Raw genomic sequence first — 15,037 nt, 5'->3', positions numbered from 1 at the left:
TAGATAGATAATGAAATGAGAAATTAGATTTTACTGCACTTTTCTTATAAGAATGGCGACTCTTTTGCACAGCATGCGTTACGTGCGGCTGTCGACGTGATAGGGGTGGTGTACGCCATTGCGTCATCACTACGTCCTACGCCGTCGTCCAATGGCAATCGAGGGTTTATGAAAAAAAACAGCCTTCGCGTTTATCGCTGGCTAATTCGCGAGACGCGGTGCCGGTAATATTTAATAGAAAAACAAGGCTCATAATCTCTTCGTGTTCTGTTCGTGACAGAATATCGTACTGAACTGGACCTCGGGTTATAACGGAGATCGCGCTCGTGCGGATCGGAGAACGCTGCGGAAAGTCGAGAAAAATACCACCGCAGGCAGGCTAGTCCACCTCCTAGCTTGTCGTAGGAACAAGGGGAATTTAGCGGGCAACTCAGTTAGCGGCTAGCTATGTCTTTTCGCCGACAGAACGTGAGTACCGCAACAAAAAAAAAATACTTTTTTATTTTTTACAAATCATACAATCGAGGATATTTAAACTCATAATAGATTTTATGGTCCTAATATTGTCGTTCTCCATTAAGCTTCCACTTTATTTGATGTAGCGTGCTAGTAAACCCGCTAGCCATTAGCACTCGGCTAGACTCTTAAATATAACGTTACGTAAATTTGTTCAATGCTTAATTTGTCAGCATTTAAGAATCGTTGTGCTTTCTGACAGCAACCTGGACCCGGCGGCCGCAAAACATCCAATGGAACTTCAGGGTCAATGGCTTCTTCAGTTCCGGGGAGCAACTCTAACAGACCCACCCCGGGAAGGTAACGCTCAAGTCGGGCTGCCCCGCTCAGAAAGTCCGCGGATTGGCATTTTAACACGAGGCCTTACCGGTCAAAGGGGCGTGCCCTCTTCTCATGCATAATCTGCTCCCAAACCTAGAACACCAATTGTTTCGAGCCTTGTTAAATTAGCAGGAGCACTAGCCAATCGCTGCGAATAAAGTTTGAGTGACACGATTTTGGGCCAATGATGGAAGACATTGTCGCAATAGGTACACATCCGCCCAGAAATAATGTTGTGAACCAATAGAATTTAGATTTTAATCGATTGCCATATTTTCCAGCTTATGACTGCTCTCGGAGGCGGGTCGTCAGCAGTGTTTTGTTGTTGTTTTCCGATCCCATATGATTCTGTATTGTGCTCGACTTTCAACTTGAGCCATTTTAGACAGACGCCTTGAAAGAAGAGCCGGGATGCACGTGACAAAGTACAAACATTCGTATTTCCTAATCGATTTGATTGATTGTAGCGAGGGGCGCGAAATGTGTGCGTTTGGGCACGGTAATGTCAAGCTGTTTGTCTTGTCTTCGGCATTTGCTCGTGTTGTTAGCCAGCTCCGATAACCCGCTTTGCGGGCTGACGCAATTAAAGCACGCGCTTGGTTGCCTTTGTTTACACATTGACATTGTAAAATAATATTGTCATGATGCGCAATCAGGTTCAGTCCGATCGTTATTTTGTTACTCGTGTCTGATTGTCCTTTTGTTTTACCACGCGCTTCGCGGTGTTGTAATTGTTGTCCGGTCAATACATGTAACAGTAGAGCAATGCCTGAAGCACCGGGGCTGTGTTTCACATTCTAGTTAGCTGCACGCATACACGGCACATTTATCCACGGATTTGATATAGATAATATATACAAGAAATGCTTATTCTACAGAAATCTGCTATTGGTATGATTGTTCGTCTTTTGCGTTCCTCATGATTTGCATGCTACAACGAACGCACGTGTTTATGTAAATTATGATTTTTTTTACTAATGATTGTTTTCTCTTACTTTTTTCCATGAAGAAACAGAAACTCTGTGAAGACTCCCTCACAGTCACCACCTGTACGTAAAAGCTTACATTTTTAGACTCTTGGTTTTCCATTTTAGGATAATTAGATGTCTTAGTATCCTCTACACATTTTACTGCATTTGCGGACCACCAAATGCTCAAATATATTTTTGTCTTTTTTTTTTTTTTTTTAATAAAGGTGTTTGAGGGTGTGTACAACAACTCACGGATGCTCCATTTTCTCACAGCTGTGGTGGTGAGTTTTGGCATGAAATAAGTTGTTCACCTTTGTTTATTTGATGGCTGTTGAAAACACCCTTCTTTGATAACTTCAATTTAGTGGTTTGCAGACTTTTTGACTCCAGGGCCCACAAGATTATTCGAAGGGCCCGTGACTTGCTTGTGATTTGCTGGATAAGAATCAGTATCAATTTATGTCCTAGCTTGTCTAGACCGTGGCAACCCGGTTTCGACAAAGGAAAAAAAAAAAGGGGGGGGGGGGGGTGAATTAAAAAGAAATATCTTGATTTTTAGGTGTTTTGGTTTTGTGATTTCATACCGTCTTGTCTAATTTGTTTTCAGCATTAAGCAATAAAATACTTGACTTGTATGCAATCTTTTCCTCAGGGCTCCAGATGCGACGTTATGGTGAAGAACGGCAGTGTATATGAGGGAATCTTCAAGACGTTAAGCTCACGTGTAAGTCAGTCATTCCAAATCTACTGACAAGACACATCTGCATTGAATTTGCTTTCTTTGTTTAAAATTGCTGATCTTAACTATATTTGAATACCTGAAATCTAGAATAATAGGCTTTGTTCACACTGGACCCAGTTCAGATTTATCCAAATTTGATCTTTGATACTGACTAATTTGTATTTATTTATTTTATTTATATATATATATATATATATATTTATTGTGGCCTATCCGAACACAGCCTCTTGAAGTTTAACGTATGATCAAGTCTCACTAAGTGTCTTTGTTTATAGTGTGAGCTGGCAGTGGACGCAGTGCACAAAGTCAAAAATGAAGAAGGAGATGGTGGCGGAGGCACACCAGTCCATCCCAGGAGAGAAGAGATCACGGACACCATGATCTTTGGCCCTAATGACCTGGTCACTATGATCTGCAGAGATGTGGACCTCAACTATGCTACCAGAGGTGTATATATGACTGCGTAGAAGTAGTATACATGTGTAGCCTTGTTAAATATAGAAATGTAAGGCTTTGTGTGCATGTTTTCAGACACTTTTACAGACTCTGCAATTGGTTCAAAAATAAATGGTGACCACAGAGAGAAGGTCCTTCAAAGGTGGGATGGTGGCGATAGCAACGGAGAGAATTTTGACCTAGATGCAGATACAGTGAGTTCCACCAATATGCTTGTATATCCAATCATATGTGATCAAGTTAGTGTAATTTTTTTTTAAGAATCATTTCTTTAGGTTGCACATGCTTGATGCTTTTTACATGCCATTTTCTGTCTTTCAGTCTAATGGCTGGGATGCCAGCGAGATGTTCCGCTTCAATGAGGAGACCTATGGGGTGAAGTCCACCTATGACTCCAGTCTCTCCATGTACACGTACGTTGATTTAAGGAACCGTGGTTCCTTAAGTTTCCTTATTAACGGTTATAAAGGTTCCTTATTTCTTAAATATCCTGCATAATCTTATCTTAAGAGGTCTTAAATTTTAGCATGGAAAAACATAAATCATGATACTGCTTAAAGGAACGCTCCACTATTTTTGAAAATATGCTCATTTTCCAACTGCCCTAGAGTTAAACAGTTGAGTTTTAGCGTTTTCGAATCCATTCAGCGGATCTCTGGGTCTGGCGATAGCACTTTTAGCGCAGCTTAGCGTAAATCATTGAATCTGATTAGACTGTTAGCATCTCGCTCAAAAATGACCAAAGTTTCGATATTTTTGTATATTTATGTAAAACGTGACTCTTCTGTAGTTACGTCGTGTACTAAGACTACTATATAGCCGGGGACTACTTTCAGGCGCTGCGTAATATCATTGCGCCTGCTGCACCCATGGTACGGCAGCAAAGTTCCTTGATTATTACGCCGGAACGAGAGAAAAGTTCCTATTCATATCAGCCTAGAAAATAGCAACTTTTCATTTTCCGTCAGTCTTGGTACACAACGTAACTACAGAAGCGTCAGGTTTTAAATGGGAAAATTATCAAAACTCTGGTCATTTTTGAGTGAGATGCTTATGATCTAATCTGATTCAATGATCTATGCTAAACTGCGCTGTAAGTGCTATCGCCAGACCCGGAGATCGGCTGAATGGATTCGAAAACGGTAAAACTCAACTGTTTAACTCTTGGGGGTTGGAAAATGAGCCTATTTTCAAAAATAGTGGAGTGTTCCTTTATTGCATATATGTACTAAAAAGATGCCTTGTGCATTTTAATATTCATTTTATTTTTTAAATGTATAGACGCTGGTTTGAGGTCAGAGGCTACCCCTTAGCAGTGAATCACTATCGCATTTCAAAACTGTTATGGCGTAGCGAAGCCTTGTTTACTGAAGTCACAGTATGCACCTGTGAATATGCGCAGGTCTTAAGTTTTTTTAAAAACCGGCTCAGATCCTGCTTAAAGAAATCAAGTAAACATCACTTTTTGTTACCTATCTCTTGTAGGGTTCCTCTGGAGCGGGGCAGCTCTGAGGGATTCAGACAGCGAGAAGCTCGAGCCGCCCGATTGGCCAGTGAGATTGAGGGCAGCCTGCAATATCGCCACCGGGCGGCGCTGGAGAACGATGAGGGACGAACCGAGGAAGACAAATACAGCGCTGTGCTTCGGGACAGAGAACGGGATGGAGGAGAAAGAGGAAGAGATAGTCCTGGGTTCTCCAGTGCTGTGAGCAGGTTCGAAACGGTCTTTCTCTTTCTTTTTATCACTATCTCATCTAGTCTTTGTCCTTGGTATACTGATGATCATTGCTGTCTGTATCTTTGTTTTAGGGAGGGCAAGTACATTCCTCTGCCCCAGAGGGCAAGGGAGAGAGAAATGGGAGTTCCTGGCAGGGGCGAAAGAGGAGGAGCTGTATCCACCCTGCCTAATCGGGCAAATAGACCTGGCTCCTCACCTAGACCCCTCCCCTCTGGCAGTGGTCAGACCCATCCTCCCACTGATAGGAGCAGCCCTCTGTCCGTCAGAGGAGGATACTCTGCACACCAATCACAGAGCAGCCCGCCTACGCAGCCCCGCCCCTCAGAGCCTGGTCACTCCAGCCCTCCTTCCCCACACACACTCCCACATTCGCTCTCACACCCACAGTCTCTCTCAGACTCAGCCCGGCCTGTCAATGGAGGTAAGTTGTGTGTGTTGTGTATGAGAGACATGTCGTTTTTGATGTTTGTGATGGTTTCCGCCCAGTGTTTTAATGAACATTGTATCAATCTCTTATAGTGTCATCCAGAATGTCACCTAAGTCTCAAAGGCCTGGACAGACTAACAGAAACCTGCGTACCTCAAACTCTCACTCTTCCCCTACAGGTTAAAATACACGCATGCGCACAGTAGACCCACATGTTCATTCAAGCTTTGTGGTTTTGACATTTGAAGTTGTTAACACAGGATTATTTTCAGCATTTAATCTTGTCCATTGTTGTGCACTTTATATATTACAGTGGGTTAGTAATGACTACATACAAGAAAAATGTTGCATTGTTGCAGGAGATTGTATTACTTCCTAGATGCAAATTAGTAAGATCTTCAAGTGTGTTTCTAGTTCAGCAGTGATTTTTAGTCCCTTTTAATTCAATTATGCTCGTTTCAGTTACTTACTATAAGTATTGTAATATTAAGATGATTTGTTAGACAATCCATTTGTCACAGGTCTTTTTTGTTGTTGCTTTTAACAATGTTGTACTGTACTTTTATCAGAATCAGAAAGACCTTTATTGCCAAGTATGCTTGCGCATACAAGGAATTTGTTTCTGTGACATAAGCTTCCAGTACACAGAGACAACAACACAGACAATAAAAATAAGATGAGAATAAAAAATACACGTTATATAAATAGACAAAAATTGATAAATTGTGTGTACAGTTGTGCTATAGATGATCGAATGGAATAGAACAGAATAAGATGCGGGGATGTGCTAGGGTGGAGGTGGTAACAAATAAATAGGTTATTGCATAATGTGAGGAACATTTAACTGTTCGTAAGGTAGATTGCATGGGAGAAGAAACGGTTTTAAAAAGTTTGATATCTGTAAGAAGGCTGCATTTGATCAAACATACAGTAATATTGTAAAATTAGTTTTCTAAAATACATATGTAATTAAACAGTTGTGCTGCTTAAATATTTTTGTGGAAACCGTGATCCTTTTTTCAGGCTTCCTTGAATATAAAGTTCAAGAGAATAGTTATTTGAAATAGAAGACTTTTGTAAAATTATAGTTGCCTATCACCTCTTGATCAGTTAAATATATCCTTCATTAATTAAAAATGATTGAAAGGATACAATGTATTTCCAACCTCTATTCCCTTTTTTTTTTTATTAACATGATTACCTTTCTCTCTCTCTCCAGTCTCTCGTTCCCCAAAACCAGATGCTCCTTCCCAGGACCCTCCTCTGGCTAATCCTACCTTCTTGGATACCTCTTCGGTTACTATGGTTACCCCCAAACCCACTGGCCCCACCCCTCTGTTCCCTGTAGATGGTGAGAAGTTATAAGTTTTTGTGGTAACACACTGTTAACTGTATATGCGTCCAACTATCTGACTCTCTTCCTGTCACTTCAGTGAATGAAATCCTGTCAAAGGAAAGGACGGAGAGTCCAGCTAGTCCTCAGGAGGGCAAGAGCGGCAAAGGTAATCATGAAGTTGTATTACTCTTTCAGTAATTTCATTTATATGTGCTTTTCATTTAGCTAAAAATGTTCTTCTCTCTTTTTTTCATAGTTTCTTCAGTCCAGCAGAGATCACAAGACCTTGAGGATCTTCGCAAGTTTGGTAGTAATTTTAGGGTAAGTGATATAAAAAAATTAATTAAGCCAGAATAGATGTTTGGAAGTGGTTGATCTCATTTGACTTGTTGAGCCAGTAAGCAACCACTAGTAACGCCTTAACAATCACTCCGAACACCCTAGCAACGGCCTGCCAAGCACCTAGTAATGCACTGGGAACAACCCAGAACACCATACGGAGCAATAGTCGGGTTATTTATTTAAACTTATTTGTAAAATAATTGTTTAACAGCAGAATTTGTGGTGAAAACGACAATGGCCATGTAGAAAATCCCACCAATTAGAGAGCCGTGATATGTGTTGTAATAAACGATAATACGTAACGATTGCAGGTAATAAACTCAAAATTAGAGATGTCAAATTGATTAATTGCATCCAAAATAAGTTTGCATAATGTGTCTACTGCGTATATTTATGTATATATAAATACACATACTCTACATGTATATATTTAAGAAATACATGATGTATGTTTCTTTATATGTATGTTTATAAATGCACACCGTACACACGTTATGCTAACACAAACTTATTTTGGATGTGATTAATCATGATTAATCGATTTGACAGCCCTACGCAATATTTCTATAGATATAATCAACTTTAAATGTTTATTTTTACCATTGTTTTTAATTCAGTTGTCATTCATAATGCTTCATGAGAATGCAGTTCTTTCCCTCACTAAAGTCGTTAAGTGTGCATACTTTTTAAATACTTTGTTTGGTTTTTGCACCGCGTATAACATTTTAACCAAGACTTTAAAGGGTTGCTCCACCCCAAAATGAAAATTGTCATTAATCACTTACCTCCATGTCGTTCCAAACCCGTAAAAGCTTCGTTCGCCTTCAGAAAACAATTTAAGAGATTTTGGATAAAAACCGGGAGGCTTGTGACTGTCCAATGACTGCCAAGTAAATAAAACTGTCAAGGCCCATAAAAGTATGAAAGACATCATCAAAATAGTCCGATCTGCCATCATTGGTTCAACCGTAATTTTACGAAGCTACGAGAATACTTTGTACACAAAGAAAACAAAAATAACGACTTTATTCAGCAATGTGTCACCTTAGCGCCATTTTGGAGAGTATCTGTTCTGTGTCAGCCACACCACACCGATACGTTTTCTGTTTATTTACGCTTTGATTTGATTTAAAACGGCGTAGCCGTGTGGTGTGGCTGTTATATATAATACAGTATGAACTATAGTTTAAATTTATTTTTTTCCTCTTCTGATTTTAGCTTCCATCTAGCCCCAAAACTTCGACCACTGATTCTGCTCAAGCAAACCCCGCCCACAATACACAAACAGACCCTGCCCCTCTAACAGAAGCTAAAACAGCCCCGCCCACAACTCCGACCACAGAGCTTCCAGCAGAGGAAAGAAGTAGAGAGACAAATGCAGAGGGGGTGGTGACCACCACCCCTCCTCCAGCCACACCCATCTCTGCACCCTCTGCCCTGTCTGGCCCTGCCTTGCAAAATCCAACTGCGGAAGGGCAAACATCAGGGACGCCCCAACCTGCAAGGACCCCAGGCAGTGAGGAGGGCAAACCCGATGCCTCTGAGAGACCAGAGGGAATGGCTGAGTGAGTAGAACATTAGTTGGTAAAGTCACAACTGGCAGCTACTAGTATTAGCATATTAAGTCTGTTGGTAATTAATGCAATTCATAATGTTTTCCAATGCAGTCAAGTGAAGAAATCTACACTCAACCCCAACGCCAAAGAGTTTAACCCCACCAAGGCTCCTCTCAGCATGGTTAGAGCATGTTTTTCCCTATCACGTTTCCTCTATATAGCTGTTAAATGTGCCAAGCCAAGGGGCGCGTTCGACTTGAAATAGCGCTACGCAGAATGATCAGTGTATGACATCAAAGTACCGCGAGAGAGATAAGAGAGCAGACGGATCCTTATGCTTTCGAATCGCTCTCGCAGTACTTTGTCTAAACTGATAATTCTGTGCAGCGCCGCTTCAAGTCGAACGCGCCTAATGTGTCATGTCTTCTTTGCAGGTGAAGCCCTCAGCCACTCCCACCCCACCACGACCAACTCCCCCCAGCCCCACAGTGGTGTTGCAGCCCCCGCCAGGCCAAGGAGCCATTTACAACACTCAGTACCTGAGCTATGTCTCACCCATACAGATTCAGGGCCACTCTGTTCAGGTCTCTATCCCTGCTGCTCATGGCTAACTTTAGACAAAATTCAAGAATTTTATATAGTTATAGTTTTTTTTCTTCTGCTTTCCTTTTATTAGGCACCTCAGATGTACCAATATCCCATGACAGCTGTCGGTCAAGGGAAGTACCAAAGAACAAAAGGTAATGATTGTTACTTGCAGCGGTGTACCGCCATTGTGGAGAGAGCATCACAATGCATGCGCTTGCATCCACTTCATGTAAACAATGCGTGCACATGGTGCTGGTGCTTATGTTGAACACGCACATGTGTTGTTTACATGAACCGGTAGTAAGCGCATGTGTCACGATGCTCTCCATAATGACGGTGCACCTCAGCAGACAGGATGAGAAGAATTGTTGAATAAAGTCATTATTTTTGTTTTCTTTGCACACAAAACATTCTTGTAGTTGTATAAAACTATTTTTCGGACTATTTTACCGCTGTCCTTGCTACATTTCTGAGCCTTGATCTTAACCGTGAGCCGGTTGAAAATCAATTCATATGTGACTATTCAAATCAGTTGAGATGCTAAACAAATCGCGATTCAAGTAGGAGTTTATATATGAATGTATGTCTGAAGGGACCTTACTGTCTTTAGAAAAGATTAGATAGTATTTTTTTATTTTCATCTTGCCTCTGTATAATGCATAAGTTCTTTAGTGCAACACTGCTTTGTTTACAGCGGAAACCAAGGAAACGCTTTAAGCGCCACCTGCTGGCAGAGACTGAATCTGCGTCTCATTCAGCTCTGCTGTTTGTTTCATGCAGAGATTTTTTTTTTTTTTTTTTTTATGTATAGTTTCACAAATCTGAAGTTACCATTCTGTTTTTGCATCAAATTTTAAAATTATACAATCTAATTTAGATTAAAAACGGTTCATGTTGCATGTATGCAGCATCTTTGTTTTGATCATGATTAACATGCAGTGGTTGCCCCTAATTTTAAATGGAAAGAGCAAAGACAAAGCCTTATTTTGTTTATATGAAGAGATTTCTTTTATTTGTTATTTATTTGGGGCTTGTTCTAAAATTTCAATTTAGTTTTATTTACATTTATATTATTTAAATTTATCCAAAGCAACTTCCAAATGAGGACAATAAAAGCAATGAAAGTCAACAAAAGAGCAATGATATGCAAGTGCTATATTAGTATATTTTTAGTTATATTTCAATTTCACAAAGAAACGTGCAGCATTTTGTCCAAGCAATAATAAAAGGATACATTTAATTTTATAATTTGTCTTAAATCTGATTTTGTTAAAAATAATCGTGAATTGAATCTGGAGTTGTGAATCGTTACATCCCTTGGATGTTCGTTACTTGGTAGTAGCCTTGCTGTCTATGGAGGGTCTGAGAGCTCTCGGATTTCCTAAATATCTTTAGGGCTGCAGCGATTCGTCGACTTCATCGATTACGTTGATTATGAAAATACGTCGATTAGCATGGAGTGCGTTGACGAGTCGCACCTTTAGCCACACCCATTGTGTGAGCCTGCAGTTATCCCTACTTAAGACTGTTTTTCTGGCATGTTTAACACAAAACAAGACTCTCGAGCAGAAGGCAAAGGCTAGTATGGCAATATTACTTCATAGAGTTGCTTTCATAGAGCATTATTATTATACGACAGTCAGAACTGCATTTATATAACCAAACTGACGCCTTTACATTGTCAGGATTCACGTATTCAAAGCTGCGCTGAATGAACGGAACAGCACGGGATATAGAGTTGCTTATATAATCACGACGGGTTTAATTCACCCACAGAGACGGAGAAATGATTCACGTTCTTCCACTGGAGCTGCCGTCAATGCCGTGGGCGCGACCGCGCAAGCTCTGAGACGCGCGTGCCAAACACACTCGCTAACAAAGCATTTAAAGTCATTGTTAGTTTAACTGTGTGTTGGATTGGACAAGCCTCGACTAGGCTCCTTTATTAAAAACGGGCTGTCAGCTGTGATAAAACTTCCCGGTGTTATGATGCCATTTTTGATTCTGTCGCTCTAGTGTCCTGAATGTGGTTGTGACTTCAACTGTTCATTCATACAGATTTGTATTCAAGCAGATGTTTTAATCTGAGTAAATAAAACACTTCAAGTCTCTCACCTGTAAGCAGCTGCTGTCAGTCCCAAACAGCATTAAGTATTAATTATGGGAAGACGTTTCAATAAAATATTAAGGTTAATAGCAGAAGTTACTGTTGTTATTTATTGATAGTTTAACTAAAGAATTCATCAAGTGATAAGAAAATAAAAAATGGATTAATTGAAAAATAAACGATAGATTAGTCGACCAAACAAAAAATAATCGATAGATTATTCGACAATAAAAATAATCATTAGCTGCAGCGCTAAATATCTTAATTTGTGTTCCGAAGATGAACGAAGGTCTTTCAGGTTTGGAATGACATGAGGGTAATTAATGACAATTTTTGTTTTTGGGTGAACTAACCCTTTAAAAATGAATTTAAATCAGTCCCATTATTCCTCTGGGAGTAACTTGAGCAGCATGCTGCTATTCATTAATCTCATGACGCTGACCATCGTGTCGATCAGATAATGTTACAGATTTAAATAAAGGATGACATGCATGGTAGGGCATCAGTATAAATAAACTGTTTTAAATATTGACATTTATGATTAAGTCCAACTGAATTATTTTAATTCTTTACAAACTGGCGTCTGTCCATTAGGCGGAAATTCCTTTGCGCTGCTAATTAGAGCCGGATGTGACGACATGCAGACTATGATAAAGGCCTATAGCCGTCAGAGTGTGTAATAGTATATAGGAGACCAACCTATACTTCCCTAACACTTTTCAGCATACTATGCTTTGGCACACACTTATTCTAATCTCACATATTATTTAGGATGGATAGTATGAACATTGGGCCGCGGGGTCATACTCATGTTACTTTCTTCACCTGTCTCAGGTTCTGTGGTGACTCCTCGTCCAGACCACAGCTCTTCAGCACCCCCTATGATGCAGGCTGCGGCATCAGCAGCAGGACCTCCTCTGGTGGCGTCTCCTTACCCTCCCTCGTATCTGCAGTACAACCAGGTCATACAAGCAATGCCCCACTACCCTGGACAGGTACCAGCCTACACGTTTTCGGTAGAACAAATGACTCTAGTATAGTAAGTTCATTGTCTCTTTTTAAAAAAACAACAACTTATTTCTCTCTCTGTCCTAGATGTACTCTATGCTCCAGGGTGGACCACGAATGCTTGGATCAGGGGGACACCCACAGACCCTTGGTCCCCCAGGCCCCCAATACCCTGGTCAAACTGAAGGACCACCAGCCCCTCAGCAGGGGATGTATGGTAAGGATTTTTTTTTTTTTTTTTTTTTTTCATAGACTGGATTTAGTTAATTGAGTATATAATTCTTGTACACAGTATAATATCAGCTGTTCTCTCTTTCTCTTTCTTCAGCTCCACAGTCATTCTCTCATCACTCTGGGTCCATCCATCATCCTCAGCCCTCCAGCACCCCCACAGGCAACCAGCAGCCCCCTCAACACCCCGCCCCCAGTCCAGGACAGGTACATCCGCCTGCCAGTCAACCAATCCACCCAAAACTGGCATATCAGCTACACATCTATTCCATAAACTACCACTCAAAGAGCTTTCACTAAATACTTCTACAAAAGATCCCGTAAATTTCACAAGCTCTCAATAATTATACTAAATATGTACTGTATTGACTTCTTCTTATAGTCTGGTCAGTCTGGGCCTCAGTCTTTGTATCACTCTGGACCGCTGTCAGCCCCCACGCCCCCTAATCTGCCCCCAGGGCACAGCTCGCCACAGGCCTCCTACTCCCTTCAGGGCTACAGCCTGCCGGGACACCAGCCCCTCCCTCACCCCTACTCCTCTCTAGGACAGCTGACACAGGTGATGATTGTAAGCACGCACAAAACACCTCCACATCGACAGTCACATTTCTGAACAGTGCAGTTCAGAAATGTGAGTGGGATTTAAAAAAATAGAATAAACTGGATTATTATAAAAATTAATAGAATAATTAGTGCTGTCAAACGATCACAGGGATGTGATTTTTCAGTAAGGGGGGTGAAATCGTGCAAATGGCCTTGAGCTATTACCTAAATAAACTGCGAAAGGATTGTTTTCTAAAACATCATGGACAGAATGATCCTGAGAGCGTTGCACGAGCTCGCGGCGCCATCTCCAGGACAGTTCAAATGATTCAAAGCGCCAGAATCAATGCTGAAACATGTTACTGGACCCTGTGAACTTTTTTTTTTTTTTTTTTAATTTTTATGAATGGCGGTGAGAATTTGAGATTGCTAGTGCTGTCATTAAAACTCCCATCGGTTGTGATGTAATTTTATAACAGGCTGTAGTCTGATGCGCTTCATGTCTGCTATTACAGTAGTTTTTAGTTTCAAATCACCGATTCACTGGGCAGTCGTGGCCTAATGGATAGAGAGTTGGACTTGTAACCCGAAGGTCGTGGGTTCGAGTCTCAGGTCCGGCAGGAATTTAACTTTTTTTTTTTTTTTTTGTAATTATATTTCACTATTGCTGGGGGTTTTTATTTTATTTTAATCAAATTCAGCCTTGATGAGCAGAAGATATTTATTTCAGAATCATTCATTGTAATGCAGGTACTTTAATAATAATAACAATTCTATATCCTATACACTTTACTATAATATGTTATATTATCATGATTATTAAGTGCTGCTTTTAATTTTTACACGACAATATTATGTATTCTTACAGTAAAAGATATATCTTTTAATGTGCATATATGCATGCATAATAAATATACACCGTACACACTCCATATATTATGTAAACACAAACTTATTTTGGATGCGATTAATTGTTTGACAGCACTAAGAATAATATATTACTGTTTTTGTTTGGCGTCCCAGAGAACCCAACAAAGCAAGGCATAACATGCAGGTTAAACATCTGAATCATTACCAAGTGTTCTGTCAACCATTTTAGTTTCCCAATTTAGTTTACTTTCCTATTTTATGTATTAATTTTATACACTTTTTATACACTTTTGTGCATTTATTTTTACTAATTTATATATTCACTTTTGCTGACTAACTTTTTTTTGCTTATCGTTCTTTCAGACCCATGTTCCAGGTGCTCTCTCGGGTCCTCACCACTCAGGAGGTCATGGCCCTCCACCTGTGATGTTGCTTCATGCCCCCCCTCAGCAGGGTTCTGGCCCCCAGCACGGGCCTCCTCCACCCCAGCAGGGACCCCACCACCAGCACTACACCTACATTGGACCTCAGGGTGAGTTTCTTGCAAACAAACAAAAATCAAACAAGTTTATTTGTTGCAGTCAAGTAATTTGTGCCCTGAAAGCTACAAGCTTACAGAATCCAATCCCCAGTTGAACATTAGATCTAACTGATATTTAAAATACAGCATTTACCATGATTTTATTAGTATTTTATTATTCAGTTATTAATTTGTATTACAAATAATTAATTTGTGCATTTCTCTACTCCCATCAGTGTCAGTGCAGGCTCATCCTTCCCAGCAGATTCCATTCCACCCTCCTGGAAACTGACAGAGCGGCAGAGACTGAAACTGTGGATCAGCAGTGTGACAGAGCACGTCCCCATCTGGATCTCCTGTGTGATCGCATATTCATTTGTACATAATGTCCAACTGAACAGATTTTGTTTTAGATACCTCTGGCGAGACTGAATGTGCTTGTTTTATTTTTTTCCCTTTTGTTATTTTTAATTTGAGTGGACGGGGCCACACGGTGTCGAAAGCAGAAAGAGGGAACGAGTGAGTGTGTAAGATGAAACAAAAATGGAAAGAATGAGGGACATTTTTATAAAAATACAATGACCTCTCCCTTTGTCCTCAACCCCCTTATTAAATAAGCAAATAATAAATGGTTAAAAAAAGAAAAAAAAAATACAAAAAAAGTGTGTAAAAATAAATTTTTAAACTCTCCTTTTGTCTCTTTTTTTTTTTTTTTATTATTTTTACCACTTGCATTTGCTAAATTTCTTAGCCATAATTACAATT

The 15,037-nt window shown here is 40.2% G+C and overlaps 1 protein-coding gene across 4 annotated transcripts; it reads left to right on the top strand.

Moving 5' to 3' along the window:
- The first annotated feature begins 153 nt into the window (after nucleotides 1-153).
- On the top strand, nucleotides 154-14,962 carry LOC306856642 (ataxin-2-like protein). Of its 4 annotated transcripts, none has more exons than XM_079395997.1 (24): nucleotides 154-468; nucleotides 719-816; nucleotides 1,847-1,886; nucleotides 2,033-2,089; nucleotides 2,461-2,532; nucleotides 2,826-2,997; nucleotides 3,082-3,200; nucleotides 3,328-3,419; nucleotides 4,492-4,719; nucleotides 4,816-5,165; nucleotides 5,264-5,350; nucleotides 6,391-6,522; nucleotides 6,605-6,673; nucleotides 6,764-6,828; nucleotides 8,068-8,414; nucleotides 8,517-8,586; nucleotides 8,840-8,989; nucleotides 9,082-9,145; nucleotides 11,935-12,095; nucleotides 12,196-12,325; nucleotides 12,437-12,546; nucleotides 12,722-12,907; nucleotides 14,116-14,284; nucleotides 14,509-14,962. In XM_079395997.1, exons 1-24 carry the CDS (start codon nucleotides 448-450, stop codon nucleotides 14,562-14,564), a joined length of 3,045 nt encoding a protein of 1,014 aa, XP_079252123.1. In that variant the 5' UTR covers nucleotides 154-447; the 3' UTR covers nucleotides 14,565-14,962. The 4 variants fall into 4 exon arrangements, with proteins under 4 accessions (XP_079252123.1, XP_079252124.1, XP_079252126.1 ...); XM_079395998.1 differs by having other exon boundaries at nucleotides 157-468; nucleotides 12,722-12,898; XM_079396000.1 differs by lacking the exons at nucleotides 154-468; nucleotides 719-816 and adding an exon at nucleotides 1,101-1,262 and having other exon boundaries at nucleotides 12,722-12,898.
- Nucleotides 14,963-15,037: the final 75 nt, after the last annotated feature.

The sequence above is a fragment of the Barbus barbus genome (genome assembly GCF_936440315.1).
Source record: "Barbus barbus genome assembly, chromosome: 3".
NCBI classification, from domain to species: domain Eukaryota; kingdom Metazoa; phylum Chordata; class Actinopteri; order Cypriniformes; family Cyprinidae; genus Barbus; species Barbus barbus.
This window is presented reverse-complemented; position numbering and strand designations above follow the sequence as displayed.